Consider the following 17708-nt stretch of genomic DNA (forward strand, 5'->3'; position numbering starts at 1 on the left):
ATGATAATTTCAATTATATAATTTAAATTATTATAATATGTAATTAGATATATTTTGTTACACAATATTGCAGTCCGATATAATTTTTAATATGTGATCGCGTTTGTCGTGGAATTTAAATGTTGCCGCGAGGCAGTGACGAAGTTCTCGCCAGATGACGCGAAAATTGCCGTACCATAACCTATCCAACAAGCTTTCAAAAACGCAAAGAGATTATACGAGTATTTAAAATGGTTATTTTTACGCAAATTTAACTTAATGTTTGCACAATTTGCACGGTATTATTGAATGGGCTGATCTAGCACTGAAGCCTTACAGTTACAGTTGACATTCAGAGCAGGAACCAGGAACGATGAGTGAATTTAAATTACATCATTTAATAGTGCAGTTGATTGAATTGTTAGGGTAAGCGGCAACGTTTATACTTCGTAATTTGCAAGACGTTGCAATTACGTTTAAATAAATCAGGTTTAAATAAATCTGAGAACTTTTCGCAAGAAACGTTATCGCAACAAATACATGTAAATGTTGTTTTCCTAGCTCGGAATCTGCTCCGGAGAGACACTTGGAGAAGCTGCAGAAGGAAAGCTTGACGGCGAATGTGCTAAATGTCGTTGCTCCTCACAGCTGTATCCAGCATCTCGCCAAGATTTCGTCACAGCCCGAATTATTTCTACAGAAGTACGAGGAACTAAAGTCGAAAAAGTTAGTGAGCCAATGTAATGTAGATGTTAGATGGCATTTGTGTGGAAGGAACAAGGAAGGACAAGAAAATATGTATTTTTTCAGAGTAGATTTGTTGGGTCTGTTTGTGCAGACTCTAGAAATGATATCCAAAGATGAGGAGTTGAAGAAGTACTTGTCGAGATCTGTACCAAGGGCAACTGCTAGTTTCCTGAGGGATCCGACCATTACGCAGGAAGATTTGCCAAAGGTAATAATATGTACAAGTTCATGATATTTTTGTAAAATTTGTCTCAATTATATAACTTAGGCTGCGGTCCACTTGACGCTACAAATACTTTGGAGCGTTCTTCTTCTCCTTCTTTCTTCATTGAAAGAAAAGAGAAGAGGAATGCTTCGAAGCATTTGTAGCGTTAAGTGGACCGCAGCCTTAGTACTTCAATTAATTGCTTTATTTTTTTTTTACATAATATACACTGGCATATAATACGTTTAATTTTTCAAATATTTGACAGATTTGCAAAACTGTAATTAAAGCTGCTGAAGGGGGAAAGAAATTAAACCAGCAAGTTTCGATTAGTAAGAAAAATGATGGTACCTTAGTGAAGCACAATTGGGTTATGGAACGTCCACGTATAACTTGGGATTTTCACAGCGACGCCACTGTAGCACATTATCAAAGTTTGTAAACAATTTTTTCTGCGAAATGCAAGATTGGGAAACTATAAAAAAACGTGCGTGTCTGAAATAATTAAATATTTATAGAGGTTGTGCCAATTGTATCTCAGGAGTCAATACTTCTTTGGGATATTTTGTATTGCTTGAAAGGAATAGATGGATCGTATATCGTATCGGAACCATTAACAAGTCCTTATGCTGTTAAAACTTTCAATATATCACCGGATGTTGGTAAGGAATGCAGAAAGACTATTAGAAATTTTAATCTGAAGTAATAATCATTACAAAGTTGAAGTTAAATGTTTTTAATTTTGTCTTTAGGTGTATCATTTAAGCAATTAGCGCAACAGATATTACCTTTAGCCTCGTACTACTCCATGACAGTGAGATTTGTTGAAGAAAAAGTCTCGCCGGATGACGGACAAGTCAATCATGCTCTGAGAGGAGCTATACGATCTCTGCTGAAAGATTACTTGGTATAATAAATTACAATTTATAATGATACAATTTATAATTTAATATAATTTGAAAATATGTTTATGTTTCTTAGTACATTTCTTAATGCAGTTTTTTAAAACATTGTTTTAAATATTGATTTTATACGCTGTGTTTCAGCTTTTCGTCGTGCAACTCGAGACAGAACACATTCACGGTAAACTAAGTTTGCAGAAGCTATGGTTTTATATCCAGCCTACCATGCTTACGATGTCCATACTTTCTCAAGTTACATCCACAATATGTAAGGTTAGTCTAAAACACCAGTTAATAGTAATTAAATAGGTCTGATTACATTTAATTCTAGATATACATAGAGAATATGAGCTGTATTTGCTATAACCAAAGAATTAGAATTATAATATGATGTAAAATATTTGATTCTAGGCAAATGCCAGAGGGGGCAAAGTATTGAGCCTTTTGCATGAGCAAACATTGAACAATGTTAGTGGTGAAGCAAAGTCTAAAGAACTGTGTTTATATCTGATGCAAGCGGCGAGCATGCCATATATGCAAATTTTAGAAAAATGGGTTTATAAAGGAGTGATATGCGATCCATATCAGGAAGTTGGTATCAAGTTAATTTTAATTTTATATGTTATAAATGGCACATTCATACTTATTCATTTATCAGTTCTTTGTAGAGGATAACGAATTGATTCAAAGGAAAGAACTTCCCGTAGATTATTCTGCAGATTATTGGGAAAAGAGATACACTATGCGACTAGAAAGGATACCTGTATTTTTGAATGAACATGCACAGACTATACTTAGAACAGGAAAATATTTTAATGTGATTAGGCAGTGCGGTATGTTTTAAATGCAATAACATTTATTATATTGTTAAAAAGTAAAATGAGTGTCGCTTTATGTAATAAGTATTAATCATATCTTTGATTAGTTTGCAAATTATCAAATTATTTTAATAAATTTAGGTAAAACAGTGCAGTGGGGAAAACAAGAACCATTAAGTTACCAGTATCAAGGGCAAAAATATATAGCTGCTATCGATAGAGCATATTCAGAGGCTGCCAGAAAATTATTAGAGGTACTCATGAAGGAAAATGATCTGATGGGTAGACTACGTAGTGTGAAAAGTTACTTTCTTCTTGCGCAAGGAGATTTTGTGGTAAGCTTGGTTTTTTTACGTTGTTAAACATTAGCTTTACTCTTCTTATTTAAAATTGTTATTAGATATTTATTTAATTCATACCTTTGGGTGAAAAGTTTTATAAAAATTATTTTAAATAGTTAATATTGATTTTGCCTCTTTTTTTATGAAGTATAATCTACACATTAAGAATGATCTATACTTCTTGTATCTTTACTCTGTTCCAAACTCATATGTTCCCATTTTCTCCTAAAAGTCATTATCTTTAATTTGTCCATATTTGAAATTAAATTTCTTTTCTCCAAAAATCTAGAGAAGTGCCGTAGCATTTCCCAAAATTTTTATTATTCTTATATGATGATATTTGTCTAATTTTAGGTACAATTTATGAATCTGTGTGAGGCCGAACTGAACAAGAGTATGTATGACATCGTTCTTCATCGTTTAGCATCTCTTCTCGAAGTTGCCTTGCGAATGTCCACTGCAGATTCAGATCCCTATAAAGACGATCTGAAACCGGAATTACTTCCATATGATCTGCAGTATCAAATGTTTAAAATACTCTCCATCCAAACTAGAGACGAGAAAGGTATATGCCATTAAAAGTATCATACTTATCTAATTGTACTTTAAAGGAAATTAATAACAAGAATTAATCTCCCTTGCAGAATACTGTTTCCAAGCGGGTAAAATTTTGACTGGTTTGGAAGCTTTTGTCTTCAATTACGATGTTAAATGGCCAGTTTCTCTAATCATTAACAGAAAGGCTATAGCTTGTTATCAAATGTTGTTTAGACATCTGTTTTATTGTAAATATGTTGAGAGGCTCTTGTGCAGGTAAATTACTTTGTTTCAACAGAGCGTATGCTTTATATCTATAAATTTTATATCTGATGGATTTTAGAGTATGGATCAGCAACAAAATAGCGAAGACTTTCACGCACGAAGTGGCTATGGCTTACAGAAAGGCATTTTCATTGCGGCAGAGAATGCTTGATTGTATACAACATTTGGAGTACTATATGATGGTAGAAGTCGTGGAACCAAATTGGTTAAAATTCATAAATAAGATGAGCAAGGTGATAATATTTTTATCCAAATATATACCTATATATTTATATGTACCTATTTATGCAATATATATACCTATTTGGTTTAAATTAATACCAGGTTAGTAATGTTGATGACGTGCTGAGCGTGCATCAAGATTTACAAGCCAGTTATCTGAAGGAATGTATGTTAACGGATCCCGATCTTCTTGGCTGTATCACCGGTATATGCGCCATATGCATAGAATTCTGCAATTTTATGCAGGTAAATTCTTTTGTGTTCCGTTACTTATTTCTTTCTAATAATTATCTAATTCGCATGCATGTACAAAATTACGTCCAACAATCTCTTCTTCTAAGTTGCGACCATTGTTTGAATTGGATTCGTTACATCGCTTCACTTATTATTACATAATAAATTTCTGAATATACTAATAAATACTTTAAGTCTCATGTTCTTTCCCTTTTGTAATAATTTAATGCAAAATATTTATATTAACAATTTATACCCTTTTCATTGCAATTTAATTAAATCTTTCCCTTGAGTAGTATTTGATTTAAAGCTATTTAAAAAAAAAGAAGATTATATTTAATAAAATAAATAAATGGTATTTAATAAATAAATGGTAAGAATATATAACGGGAAAGAGAGAACTACGGAGTTGTGAGGGTTTGATATATTAAGTTTTAATATTCTGCTAATGTTAAGCGTATGAGCCGATACTACATTGATGCTGAATTGACATCCATGATCGGTACCTGTCAGGAAGATATCTATGAATATGAGGTATATTTTTACAAAGCTTTAAGCTCGCCCGAATGTATCTCTGTAGTCCTAGAATCATGAAGCATTTCTTTGCAGACGAGGCATCTTTTCATATTATTATATTGTTAAGAACATGTGACTGATATACACATATGTGTATATGTATATATTTATTATTCCCAACTTGCATGGCGTGGAATTTATATTTTACAAATATTAACGTCTAACATGTACAGAGATGTTTTGCATTTTAATATTTAGTGAACACACTTTTATATATTGCATTATATTATTCTTAATGCATATAGAAAGAATTAAAGGTTTCAATGCATCTCTGTATAAGATTGTACTTGGATGTTATGTAATTGTGTCATATTTTAAATTTTTATTGTGTAAACATAAGTAAATAATACAAAAGTCTGCTAATATACACATTCTATAAATATGTAGCTGAAGATGAAGTAAGTATAAAAATCAGGAATGAAGCAGTATATTTGTATACATATAATGTTGTGTGCATTGCAGTTTTCTGATGTCTAAAATATTCTTCGGTTATAAAATTTGTGTCTTGATTAAAAAATCATAAGTTATATTCTCCTATTTCTAGAGTGAGCAAGAGTTATCTTATTTATTACAAATTAAAAAAAATAGAATTGTAGACTTTATTAGCTTTCAATTTGTGGAATGATAATTTCTTGATATTTTTTAAAGAGCATGAACTTGAAGAATATTTAGCGATATGTATTTACGGTGTATTAACAGAAGATATCCATATGTATTGTAAAAATTGCAATTTTTATTTATATTTATTTTTAAATATGATTTTGAAAATACGTATTATTAGCAAGCTATTTTTTATGTATTTTTACAACATATGTTTTGTACAATGCAACATTATTGTATCTTAAACATTTGCTATTTTATTACTTGGTCAAATAATAAATATCTAATCATAAGTTAAAAATTTACATATCTGAAAAAAATATTTAAGTGTTATTATAAGTGTAAATTATCCTCTACAATTATAATAATATATATCATTATTTATATTTAGTTTCAAAAGAAGAAAATCATAAAAGGCATGGTGATAATAGTTTATCGCTGCATTATTATATATCATTATTTAAATAAGACTTCATTATGTATCACATTTCTGTTACTTAAAAAAAATGCTTTTTAACTTTAATTTATGTAACATACATGTACACGCTTATAATATATTAATTGACTGCATTTTTTCATAGATTGAGAACAGTTCTACAGCGAAAGATGGAACAGGAAGTTTTGAAGAAACAATCGTATCGTTAGATGAAAGATTTACTAAAGTATTGACACGACTTCTAGATCGAATTTGTGATTTGGGTTGTGATAATAACAATGAGAAATTACTTAATGTATTATGTCGGTAAGAATTCTATTTATATAATTTTTATGCATCCTTCTTTTTTTCTCACACAATTGATATAAAATTATATACTAATTCATTTCTAAATTATTTATGTTTGAATTAGACTTGACTTCAACATGTTTTACACCGACATACTAATACGTCGAGGGAAAGAAAAGACCGTCACGCAGCAAGATATATCTGGCTAGTAATATATTATTTCTCATTTATGCGTACATGCACATGCAGACGTTGTACGCATGCACGCATGAAAGATGGAGATGATATAAATTACAACAAAATTTACTACACTCTATCTTTTGTTCGTATAAATTATATACAAAAAAATCTCATAAATAGATCTGAAAAAGTTATATTATAAATAGACCTCACATAATCATTAAAGATTTACTTAGAGTTACACAAAAATTATATATACAAATTATAAAATAATAATTTCAAAAAATGTATTGTGAAAACATTCGTTATATATTATATAAATCGTGCAACGATACATCCAGACATTTGTATATCGTGTAATATTTAGATAAATTTACTTCGATTAGGATTGTATTGAATTTAATGATATAATTTACACGTAGCTAACAAAGTTAAACCGCTTATAATAAAATTAACATATACTTGGCAGTATTGTTTGATATTATAATTTATAAAATTAAGTTTTGTGTAGTTCTATGCAGTAATCTATCTAAAAAGGGTAAGACATTTTATAAGTCTGTTAAACAATAGAATATGTAAAGAATGAATTTAAACATCTCATGTATACATGTTAATGTTTTTTAATATATATTAACTTTTCAAATACACACGTATCAACTTTCTCTCACGAATTCCATTGTATTTTTTATATTGCATTTTATATTATCAAATTGTGAGCTTTTTAAAATCGTATTCAAAGCAACTCACATCGCCGCCAATTGCTCCCGCAGCTTGGTCAACTCCATTATTATCTTCTCATTATCCAATACTTGATTCTTATCCAAATTAATCTGTTCAACTTGCTTCATTATATTAGGATCAATTCTCAAGATGGCCTAATATTTATCGTGATTTACAGATTTACAGACTCGCTACGAGCTAGTTGTATTTATCATTTACGCTATCGTACTGCTTGACGTTGACACGTATGTATGTAAATACGTACAGGGATTAAATACACATGTCAACGAGATCCTTTTTAATTCCGAGATATTTAAATCCGTGCACGCAATGTTGTGTTGTGGCCGTTGTGGCACATATGAGCTGCGGTCCGATTCACGCTCACAGTGTTGTAAGCTCTATCATCGTTTGATATTCGATGTGCAACGAAGACAGAATGATGCTTACAACTGTGTGAGCGTGAATCGGATCTCAGCCATGGTAAGTCGCTCGTGACGTAAATCGCGCGTGTCAACGACACTGCGAATTAATGCGGTTTTGAATTTTGATGAGGCAGGCGGTATGTTCAAGATTGCCTTAAAACTTCGCTGTCATTTTCGTAGCAAGTATAAAGCCGAAATTATAACCGGGAATAAATTCATTAGAGCCATCTTGGAATTGAGATGGTATTCGGCGGATAGCTTATTTATGAGTAAATGTGGACCGCATAGACTTATTGCTTCTCTCGCCGCGACTTTAATTCGCGATTTCTATAGGAATAACGATAGTTATGCGTAAATAGCTGTAAATATATACTTGTATCTAAATAAATTTAAGACTTGTCCGTTAAAAATCTCTTTATTAACTTCAAGCCCGTCTCTTATGTGTACGCGGTTTGGTGTCTCTTTCACGCTTTTGATCCGCTTTCAGACACTACAATTTATGATATATATATATCTCGCGTGCGCTCCATACCTCGCTTTGCACTGTTTCAACGTTACGTCAATTCGCTTTCAAGTTAAACAAATTTGACAATTGAACGAAGTCTTTAAAACCGGCGACTTCAACCTTGGAAAATGGAGCGCTAACGATTCGAATATTCTCGCATATTATATCTGACATCCTACATCATGATCAAGAACCATCAACAATCCTAGTTAGTGATAGAACAATGTATTACATGCTACGATGGGCATACGATGGAATCGACAGTCCGACAGTTTCGTTTTCTCGCACCACCGCTTTTCCGAAGTTTAACATCAACACGAGACGGTCATCAGTGCTATCGTTTATCACGCGAATGTTCGCCTCATCCCGTTGGAAAGATGATTCGTTCGGAATCGCGGTTCGTTCATACAAGAACTCTCAAATTCTCGAGGGCATCATCACGACTGACGAAAAGAAAATCTAGCAGATCTTGCCTCTCGGGGAATAAAGATATTGTCTCCAACAAGAACAACTCTGGTGGACCTCTTTGATGGTTACGAAATCATTCAATATCTTGGCCTTCTTCTACTTTTGACTCAACGACAAAATTTAGAAAAACCTCGATAATCGACCATCATTATCGGTGAACCTTACACCGCGGCGTCAATTCGTCAAGTCGCGTTTCGGTGCTCATCAAGGACAAACGTTTTCCTCTGATCAAATGGCCTCCCCGTTCCAAATACCTTTAATAAAAAGAATTTTAAATACCTAAATATTAAAAAAAAAAATCAATTATCTCACAATCGACACCGACGACACTACTATAGTTATACGGTATAGTTAATATTATGCGAGATCTAAATAGCTTATTAAACAAGTAATATATTTTATTTGCTAACATAATCCTATGCTCAATTTCTTCATGCATATTATTTCCTGAGTTGAGATAAGCATCTAGATATAAAAGAAATTGATAATTTTTGACGAATTAAGTTCAAGTATGAAGATTATAGCTTAAACTAAAAAGTAAAGTCATGTAACACTTTGCAAAATTCGCGATAGTTATTAAGTAATTAATTAAACCGTCTGAGGGTTTGGTAGATCAACACGATAAGGGCCATTCTACGATACGTCGCCCAGTCGAAAAGTTGACCAACTCCCTTTTGCAATTACAATTGGCAATCGGAAATAGCACTTGTCAACTAATAGCAGTTGCCGCGACTGGCGACTCATTGTTGTACGCTCATTGGATATATCGCACGTAGCGTTATCACGTTGGGTCTATCCAGAACCCTGGGCCAATGAACGCTTGAGAAATGGTAGACTGGCTCGGCATGTACAAAGAGAGATGGCTTCCAGAGAGATTATAAGAAAAATGGCTTACTTCTTAGAAACTCTTAGCAATGATGAGTATCACAGCTGATAGTGAGACGTGAAGTCGATGGCCGACGATCGACGAGCGACGCGTGAATAAATGATGACGCCAGAAAATAATTGTCTCCTCGTTTTTAATATAGTCAGTCGTGGACCTGTTGGTCTAAAGCCGCTCTGATAGTCTGTAATGCACTCCTTCATATGTATCAGTCTGTTGTTGATAAGTTTGGATAATATCTTGTACGTTACATTAAACAGTGTTTAATGGGTATTACCCTATAAGCACACAATATTCCTAGAATATTGTATTAATATTATTAAAAATTAAAATAATATTATTATAATATTCCGTGAATATTATATAATATTTTCTAATATTATAGGATTATTCTGTTGATGTTATATGTCCACTTCACATAATATTCTTTGGTATACTATTATTAATATCAGTGAAATATTATAAAAAAGTTTTTATAAAAGCACACAGCGTTACACCTGCCAAAATTGTAAACTAAAAGGCGTGAAAAATGACGTTAAAAAGTTAATTATTTTTGTGACGTACAGCGTTATTTTTCGTTTTAGTGTAGTATTTTTATATTTAAAATAATTGTAGCGTTAAAATATACCGAAGATCCCATTTTGTTATAATTTAATGTGTAAAAGCAAATATTTATTTCAATTCGGCAGTTGTTAAACGTGGCATATGTTTTCGTCCTTGATTAGACACAATTCAATTCAACATATGGATTACCCAAACAAAAAGTGAGTTTTCGGTATATTTTACAAGTCTATTCTATAGATTACGAACGATTATCTTATTGAAAAAGATTTTTATTTGAATGTACGTTGCAAGAATTTTCATGATATTTTTCCCTCTTCTCATTTCGTCATCAGTCCAAGACTGCTGCAGTGAGTGAACAGGAGCCTTAAGAACTACTGCAATAGATTTTTTTCGTAATAAATATTGCTTTATGTACGTTAATGGATGTAATTCACCAGCATGTTGGAATGTACTCATGTACCTTGAATACATCATCAAGATAACTATTGCCTTGCCCGAGCAACAAAGGCACCACTTCGTGATAGATTGTCTGAACTGCGTGATACAACGACGTGTTGCCTAGATCTGTAAAATACAAAATTGATAACAGAGAACATTTATAAAAGGTTTTTAAGAAAGATTTTTTTAAGAAGTAGAATTATTTAAGAAATTTCTGTTGTCTAAAAAAAAACTAATTCTTCTATCAATTCACAATACTCACCGTAATTACTTTATATTTGTACTGAGCAATAAAGCTTCATTATCGCTTTTCCATTGTGTAATAAGTGTCTTGTAATTTCTTTGCTCGATAAATCCAATCCCATCAGGGATAAGTCGTAGACGTTCAATAAATGATCTCACACCGAATTTTCTTCAAGATCCATTTTAGTATCTGAAAGCAAAACATTAAATCTGTAACATTGATGCTATATAGGTCAATTATTTTGAGAAGAAACATTATTGAAAATAGGATATTAAATAATAAATTATATTAGTTATTTTGAAGATTATTATAAAAAATACAAATAATAAAATTAATATATCAAATTCGTTAGACTATCAAACTAAAACTTTTGATTTTTAACTTCCTATCTTTAAAAAAAAATAGAAAAAATAACTTCATCCGCCAGTGATTAAACAGCAATTATTAATTTATTACTCGATTAACTGGCCCATATGTACAAAAGTATGCACTACGTTTCGGCTCAAGGTTCGAGCCCTTTTCAAGTGCGGTCTAAAACGGGATACAGCAGAATATAATGCAATGTATAAAAAATAAATAAAAATAAAACATAGAATAATCCAAAAACGTTAAATTATGAGCAATACCTATATCATCGAAATGACTCGTCATCACCTAATTAATAAACATTCCTGCGTTCACGAGCATGGTCCAGCATGGCCATATAAATGACAGCTGTGGACAATTTTACGTGTAGCAACAATATGTGAGAAGAGAATGCGAAGATCGAGAAAGACTTACGTGTTTCGTAATTTCAAAAGTTAGCGTGTGCCAGATTCTCCGTTGCGACATGTTACTTGTATGCGAGTGCTTACATGCTCGTGAACGCATCAGGAATGTTTATTAATTAGGTGATGACGAGTCATTTCGATGATATAGGTAGTGCTCATAATTTAACGTTTTTAATTAGATTATTCTATGTTTTATTTTTATTTATTTTTTATACATTGCATTATATTCTGCTGTATCCCGTTTTAGACCGCACTTGAAAAGGGCTCGAACCTTGAGCCGAAACGTATATAGTGCATACTTTTGTACATATGGGCCAGTTAATCGAGTAATAAATTAATAATTGTTCTTTTAAAAAAAAAACTTTGCACAAACTAAGCAATACGTATTACAAAAGTGACATTTTATTCTGAGAAATATTGAAGTTACCGCGAATATTACTAGCAATTTAACACGATATTAACGTATCGCTAGTAGATATTACTGTGTAATATCTGGGAATTATGAAATCGCTTCAAGAATTTACCTCCTGGTTTCAAGTTTCGCATGCTATAATATAATGCGGGATAACGATGAAACGCAGACGAAAGATTGCTTAGCGATATTTATATTCAGAGTGGCCTGCAGCGAGAGAGTCTAGGATCTAGACTCTAGATCAACGTCTCGGCATCCACCCACTTATATGCGATAATCAAGGGACGTCTGCGGGTGCGCTGGCCCCGTAGTGCAACAAACTTTCGAGGAAGTCCTATTTTGTGCATTCCATACATGCATATCATTATTGAGTTTCGTAATCGTGCGTTTTACAACAAACGGAAGTCCGCGCGCGAATCGAATTGCGTTCATGATGATCGTTTTACAATTCTTTTGCGAGCTGGCTGTTAGGCAAATGCGTGTACTACTTACGACATAACGCGAGCACGCGCTTTTTTTTTGCCAAATAGCAAATGTAGCAATTTGCATCAACCATATTTTCAGAATACACATATATGAACATACTTTCGTAAAATTTTAATGACGTCTGTGCTTTTTGCCCCGGGACGGTTTCACAATGTGCAAACTGATGAAATTATGGAATACGAAAATTTCAACCTAACGTCAGCGATTCTTTGGGTTATTTATATCAGTAGCACTGAGGAATCGCGTTAGTCTCAATTAAGTAGTGAAACTGTAAGAGCCACACGATGTTTTCGCATCGAGGATTAGTAAGTTAACTCATATTTTACATTTAGTTAAAATTTTTATGAGTTTTTAACTTCTGGAATTAGAACTTCTTTTCAATAATTAAATCATATATCATCAGCGTTAGGCAGAATATTTGTAGAAATTAATACAATAAAATATTTATTTCTCTTTTGTATTTTTCCTCTAAATCGATTTTTACATTATCAAATTAATATTCCATAGTAAATCCATAAATATATAATCTTTCTCTCAAAAATTTTAAATTGTTAAATAAATAACGAATAAATAAAGTAATCGCTCGTATATGTCAAAATACAATGGGAATAAAGGTCATTAATTTGAATAAGGACACAGAGTATCTGGATGAGTCATATAACAGTATTCTCAGCGAACTCATCGACATCTAGCTATTTATTGTTTCGATGTATTATCATTTCGAAGAATCACTTTCGCTGTTAACCAAATGGGAATGCTTTGTCATTAGTATTTGAGACACAAAGGAGCTAACATCGACCGTGAGAGCGCGAAACATCGGACCACGACTTAATTTTATAATTGTAAGTCTTACGGTGATTATTTTAAACAACCGTACAAGCTTCCTCCCGCTATTGAGACATCGAATTTTAGAACGTATTATAAACTTGACCACACCGCTGACTGACCTAAGATTTAACGCTTTTAACAACTGACTTAGTTCGTTTTCGCCATCCAACGAAGAATAAATCATGGATTTACCTTTGACTGCAGACTTGCGAATTGACTACAGATATTCATACATATACAATTTCACATTTCACAATAGACTCCAAAGATATTTATTTATACACAATTTTACATTGTAATAGTCGACATATTTATTATACACAGATATTTATTTATACACAATTTTTCAATTTTACATTGTAATGCTCTCATGTAAGATAGCTCCGGATGGCTTTGTCATTCACCATCGAGAAAAATCCTTGCCCGTCTTCGATTGTTTTACCTCTTTATTTATTATTTTTTTTATTATTTGATACTTTGCTTATTGCGCGACTCCATGTAATTATTCGAATTTATCGGCTAAAGAAGACACTGTGTGTTCGAAACGTCCCGTCATTTGTAAATATTATTAAATAAACTATTAATTTGACATACTGTTATATATGCTCGATTGTTGGCCTTTATTCCCATTGTATGTTAAATAAATAATTTAGGGAACAAATTTCTGCCATATCGAACATCTGTTCGAGAACAATCTGCTTAAAGTTTCCTTAATTATTTTAGTTCTTAGCAGTGATCATCTCGCTGGCAAGTATCGTACTTGCCGGCGTCCTCTATCAACCCGGGTATGAACATCAATACAATAGCAATTCACGCTATTTGCAAGATCAGTCTGCTCCGCAGTACTGGACACAGTCTCCGATTGAACAACATCGCGCGGAACAATTACCAGACCAGGAATCGACGCAATATCGTCCGGGAGTTCAAACGGTGTATCCCTATGAATCGAACCAAGTCAATGCTCGTTCAAGTGAGCCAATTGATTTTCCTGCATACACCATTTTCATTCCAGCCTGGCCATTATACCTCTTGTTTCAACACTTGTTTAAAAAAACCTCAAAAACAGAAGAAAATGAAGATCCAAAAGAGGCTAGGCGTGAAACAGTGGAAGATTATGACGAAAGAATTTTTCGACGCATCCTGAACGGAGGCCGCCCTTTTCAACCCTTGGTAAATGCTCATTATCCTATTACTTGATCTGATGAAATGATTTATGTTTCATTAACTTAAAATTCACAATATTTTATTTATATTACTATCATTTCATTAAAAGTTCAAATTTTATTTAATTTGATATTTTTAAATGTAATATTTAATTCAAAACACCTATATGTAACACCTAGCAATTTGTTTTATGTGCGACAAATATGTACACTGTATTATTGACAAACAGTTTTTCTTGAAGTTAATTATATAACACAAACGCTAATATTTGTCGTGTTTTTTGTACACGAATTGATCATCTAAGTTACTGAATATTTCATAAGAATGATATTTCTCCAGATGGTACACAACCGAAGGAAAAGATCGGATCCTGCAAGCACTGAATCTGAGGTCGTTGCACATGACAATGATGTGGCCGCGAAGTCGCTCTCAACTGACGCCAAGCATCCTGCAACCATCGACTCGTTACTTCCAGAACATGAGCCTACTGATACTACTGGTAAATATTTCATAGAACAAGATTAAAATTTGACATCTTCAAATAATAACCTAATGCATGCCGCTTATCTTGAAAGTCGTGTAACATTTTTCTTATACGAGTTCCAATGAGACGCAAACGTAAAAAAATCAATGTATCGATATTAGTATAGTATACGAATTTGCTTGAATGTAAACTGTTCAATTACAGATAAGCGTGTGGAGAACCGTCAGATCAGGAATGACTACATAACAAATCCATTCGGTTTTTATACAGAAGATACGCACCCTGAACATACATACAACATTCCCAACAAATGGCAAAGTATGATTGACCAGTTTTATACAAATCGTCATTCGGAACCTCCAAACGTCGCGCAAGGCAAGGCATGTTGCGACGATTACAATAGACCTTTGATGAGATTCGCGCAATCTTCGAGTTCGCAGAAATCGAACGATAACGATTATACTAGTAAATACCGAGACAGTGCAGCAGACACTGAGGAAGAAACGAGATTTGAATCGCTGCTGAAAAAATTGCAATTAATATTACTTAGGCCCGATCTAGTCTCTACCCCTTATGTCGTTTGGCCAAAAAAAGATGATCCCAAAAGATTCAACGACTACAACGACTATACACTACCTTATGAAACGTTTCCTAAAGTTTTCGAGTAGTAAGTGTTACAGATATGACTCTTTTATCAATTTCTGCCACGTTATCTTGAAGCAACGAGTTGGTTGATCGTAATGATTTTCATGTTCTATTTATCACACTTAATTACTATTATACCATGCACGCATAATTTTTTATAAAGGTACATTCCTTCTTAAACTTCGTCCCCTCGGCAGTCGAACTTTTATATACGATTTGCTACATAAGGAATAAAATGTTTCATTTCGGTATATTATAAATCTATGTATATGTACCACGCTTTTAAATAAATATATTTTAATGAGAACATCATGTTCTTTTTGTTACATTTTTAACACGTTGTAAACCTTATCACGTCATAAAAAAAGTTAGTTTAAAAAAAAATAGACTCCCGACTGTTGCCTAAAGTAAGTTAAATTATAATAAAAAAACAAGAAATTAAAAAAATTAAACGGTAAAAAAGACAGGTTTTTTATGTTGATAAAAATGATTGCTTTTTTATGTTAATAATTGCAATGTAAATTTTACTTTTTTATTAGAATTTGTGATAGCTAGAGCGAGAAATTGTTATATTTGTGATGCGCATCGCGATCATTTCATTCTTGAATAAGGAGGACATTTGCGGCCTCTGATCCACGACGAGACTTAGTACGCAGTAAGCGCTTTACAGCGACAACTAAATCTTACACGTACAAACGGGTCGAGCGATATGAAAGATGACGCCGGATTGAAGCAGTCTTTGACTTACTGGCGCCGGTAGGTATTTGTTAAACTTTCTTTGTTACTCAAAACAGAAATACAGAGATTGAAGTTCCCTGCTCCTTAGAAGTTATTTATTCCGATCATGTGCACATAATACATCTGCTAATAAGTTAATTATGGCGAGATTTTTGCTCGCGCATCAATTTCTATCAACGATATTAGTTTCAGAGAAATCAATGATTTCTGTATAAAGTCAATTTTCAGGGATATTTTACATTAGTTTAGAAAAATAATTAAAATATATCTTTAGTTAGAGAGAAAGTATATCGTAATTTCTCTCTCTACTTAGCATACTAATAAATTGCAATCAACAATTAAAAACCGAGTTATATGCATTTTATTATTTTATTTGTTTCTAACAACTGTCAAATAAATATCACAAAAACAGCAAAAAATTTTATTTTATGGTCGAAAAAATTATTATCAAAATATAAAAGAAGTGAAAATATACTTGTAGAAATGTACATATCAAAATAACACCCGGGCACGCCAAGTTTTTACGCATTATTTTGATTTTAAATCTGTTTTATATGACTTAGAAATTGTCTGAAATCACAAAAGAGTTACAGAAAAATAAAATAAAAGTTCGTTTTTGTTTTATTTATTTATTTTTATTTTTTTTTCACGACAAAAAAGGTGTGCAAATTGCGAACGCGAGTGAAGAAGTTATGTAGATTATCGTAAGTTAATTCAAGAAATTCATTGATTGACATGTCGAAACAATATGGAGAAATATGGATTATCATAGGTTAATTTGAGAAGATGATGCGACGTCTTATTGTGTCTAATATAACAGCAGCAGACCTCACGAGAGATAAATTCGTGTGCGGCCAACGTACGTCGCACCTACGTTACACGGCATTCTAACATGCATTCTAACACGCTCGTACATGAGCAGTGCAAACATTATGGTTTAATAACGTTATAAATATAAAAATTCATTAGATTTTCATTAGGGCTTTTGTTTCCGAGATATTTTAATCAAAAGCACGAATAAAATGAATATTCCGGTAAAGCAGCTTGGTAGCGCCGCGCTAATATGCCCCTGAATGTAGGCAACAACTCGGTCAGTCAATTTACAAGTCAATTTTTTATGTATTCGGCGTCGCGACGCTATCGCGTCGCTTGATAATTATCATTATATAAATTAATGTAAATGAACAATTTGCGTTGCGCATATATTATATATGATAAACAAGCGGCGCAACGACAATAGAACGAAACTGTCTTTAAGAGTTACAGAATAGGCCCTCAGTGTATCTACGTCCTCGAATGTGGGGGGGAATACGGGCTCAATTATATATTCAGATGTACCTCTGGTTCCGGGAAGCTGATTCGTTTTTGTCAAATTTATTCGCTTACAATAAGTAATGCATTATATAAATGCACAATAATGCATTATATAAATTGTGCAATGATATTTGCAACAATATATTAATAAATCATACAATTATCTATCACGATTGTCTATCACTATATCTTGTCGAATTGTATGGAATTTAACATTTCCAATCAAATCGACACATGTAACAAAATTTAGTACGTGTTTTATATATGTACATA

The 17708-nt window shown here is 32.6% G+C and overlaps 2 protein-coding genes and 1 long non-coding RNA gene across 7 annotated transcripts; 2 read left to right on the plus strand and 1 right to left on the minus strand.

Annotated features, from left to right (window-relative positions):
* Positions 1 to 156: 156 nt before the first annotated feature.
* Positions 157 to 6995, plus strand: LOC139818760 (gamma-tubulin complex component 2). Of its 4 annotated transcripts, XM_071787647.1 has the most exons (17): positions 157 to 405; positions 541 to 705; positions 790 to 934; positions 1200 to 1365; positions 1450 to 1593; positions 1684 to 1838; positions 1978 to 2106; positions 2245 to 2424; positions 2492 to 2666; positions 2793 to 2986; positions 3347 to 3557; positions 3637 to 3805; positions 3873 to 4047; positions 4139 to 4282; positions 4727 to 4804; positions 6028 to 6188; positions 6295 to 6995. In XM_071787647.1, exons 1-17 carry the CDS (start codon positions 353 to 355, stop codon positions 6377 to 6379), a joined length of 2529 nt encoding a protein of 842 aa, XP_071643748.1. In that variant the 5' UTR covers positions 157 to 352; the 3' UTR covers positions 6380 to 6995. The 4 variants fall into 4 exon arrangements, with proteins under 4 accessions (XP_071643748.1, XP_071643749.1, XP_071643750.1 ...); XM_071787648.1 differs by lacking the exon at positions 4727 to 4804; XM_071787649.1 differs by lacking the exons at positions 6028 to 6188; positions 6295 to 6995 and adding an exon at positions 4880 to 5697.
* Positions 6996 to 7564: 569 nt separating this feature from the next.
* Positions 7565 to 11442, minus strand: LOC139818761 (uncharacterized). Of its 2 annotated transcripts, XR_011733511.1 has the most exons (5): positions 11375 to 11442; positions 11221 to 11308; positions 10613 to 10783; positions 9361 to 10476; positions 7565 to 8719 (listed from the first exon to the last, which is right to left on the minus strand). It is a non-coding gene; the product is annotated as an uncharacterized lncRNA (long non-coding RNA). The 2 variants fall into 2 exon arrangements; XR_011733510.1 differs by having other exon boundaries at positions 7565 to 10476.
* Positions 11443 to 12529: 1087 nt separating this feature from the next.
* Positions 12530 to 15692, plus strand: LOC139819460 (uncharacterized). Its single transcript, XM_071788808.1, has 4 exons — positions 12530 to 12567; positions 13814 to 14260; positions 14594 to 14753; positions 14943 to 15692. The coding sequence occupies exons 1-4, from the start codon at positions 12547 to 12549 to the stop codon at positions 15404 to 15406; spliced, it is 1092 nt and encodes a 363-aa protein (XP_071644909.1). The 5' UTR covers positions 12530 to 12546; the 3' UTR covers positions 15407 to 15692.
* The last annotated feature ends 2016 nt before the right edge of the window (positions 15693 to 17708 follow it).

The sequence above is a fragment of the Temnothorax longispinosus genome, chromosome 9 (genome assembly GCF_030848805.1).
Source record: "Temnothorax longispinosus isolate EJ_2023e chromosome 9, Tlon_JGU_v1, whole genome shotgun sequence".
In the NCBI taxonomy this organism is placed as follows: Eukaryota; Metazoa; Arthropoda; class Insecta; order Hymenoptera; family Formicidae; genus Temnothorax; species Temnothorax longispinosus.

What these genes read in the sequence shown, in the direction of transcription:
- LOC139818760 (XM_071787647.1), top strand. Translation starts at nt 353, where the DNA reads ATGAGTGAATTTAAATTACATCATTTAATAGTGCAGTTGATTGAATTG. An exon ending in CGCAGGAAGATTTGCCAAAG is followed by an intron (nt 935 to 1,199) that starts GTAATAATATGT and finishes AATATTTGACAG; the next exon opens with ATTTGCAAAACTGTAATTAA. An exon ending in TTACATCCACAATATGTAAG is followed by an intron (nt 2,107 to 2,244) that starts GTTAGTCTAAAA and finishes ATTTGATTCTAG; the next exon opens with GCAAATGCCAGAGGGGGCAA.
- LOC139819460 (XM_071788808.1), top strand. Translation starts at nt 12,547, where the DNA reads ATGTTTTCGCATCGAGGATTA. An exon ending in TGTTTTCGCATCGAGGATTA is followed by an intron (nt 12,568 to 13,813) that starts GTAAGTTAACTC and finishes TAATTATTTTAG; the next exon opens with TTCTTAGCAGTGATCATCTC. An exon ending in GCCGCCCTTTTCAACCCTTG is followed by an intron (nt 14,261 to 14,593) that starts GTAAATGCTCAT and finishes ATATTTCTCCAG; the next exon opens with ATGGTACACAACCGAAGGAA.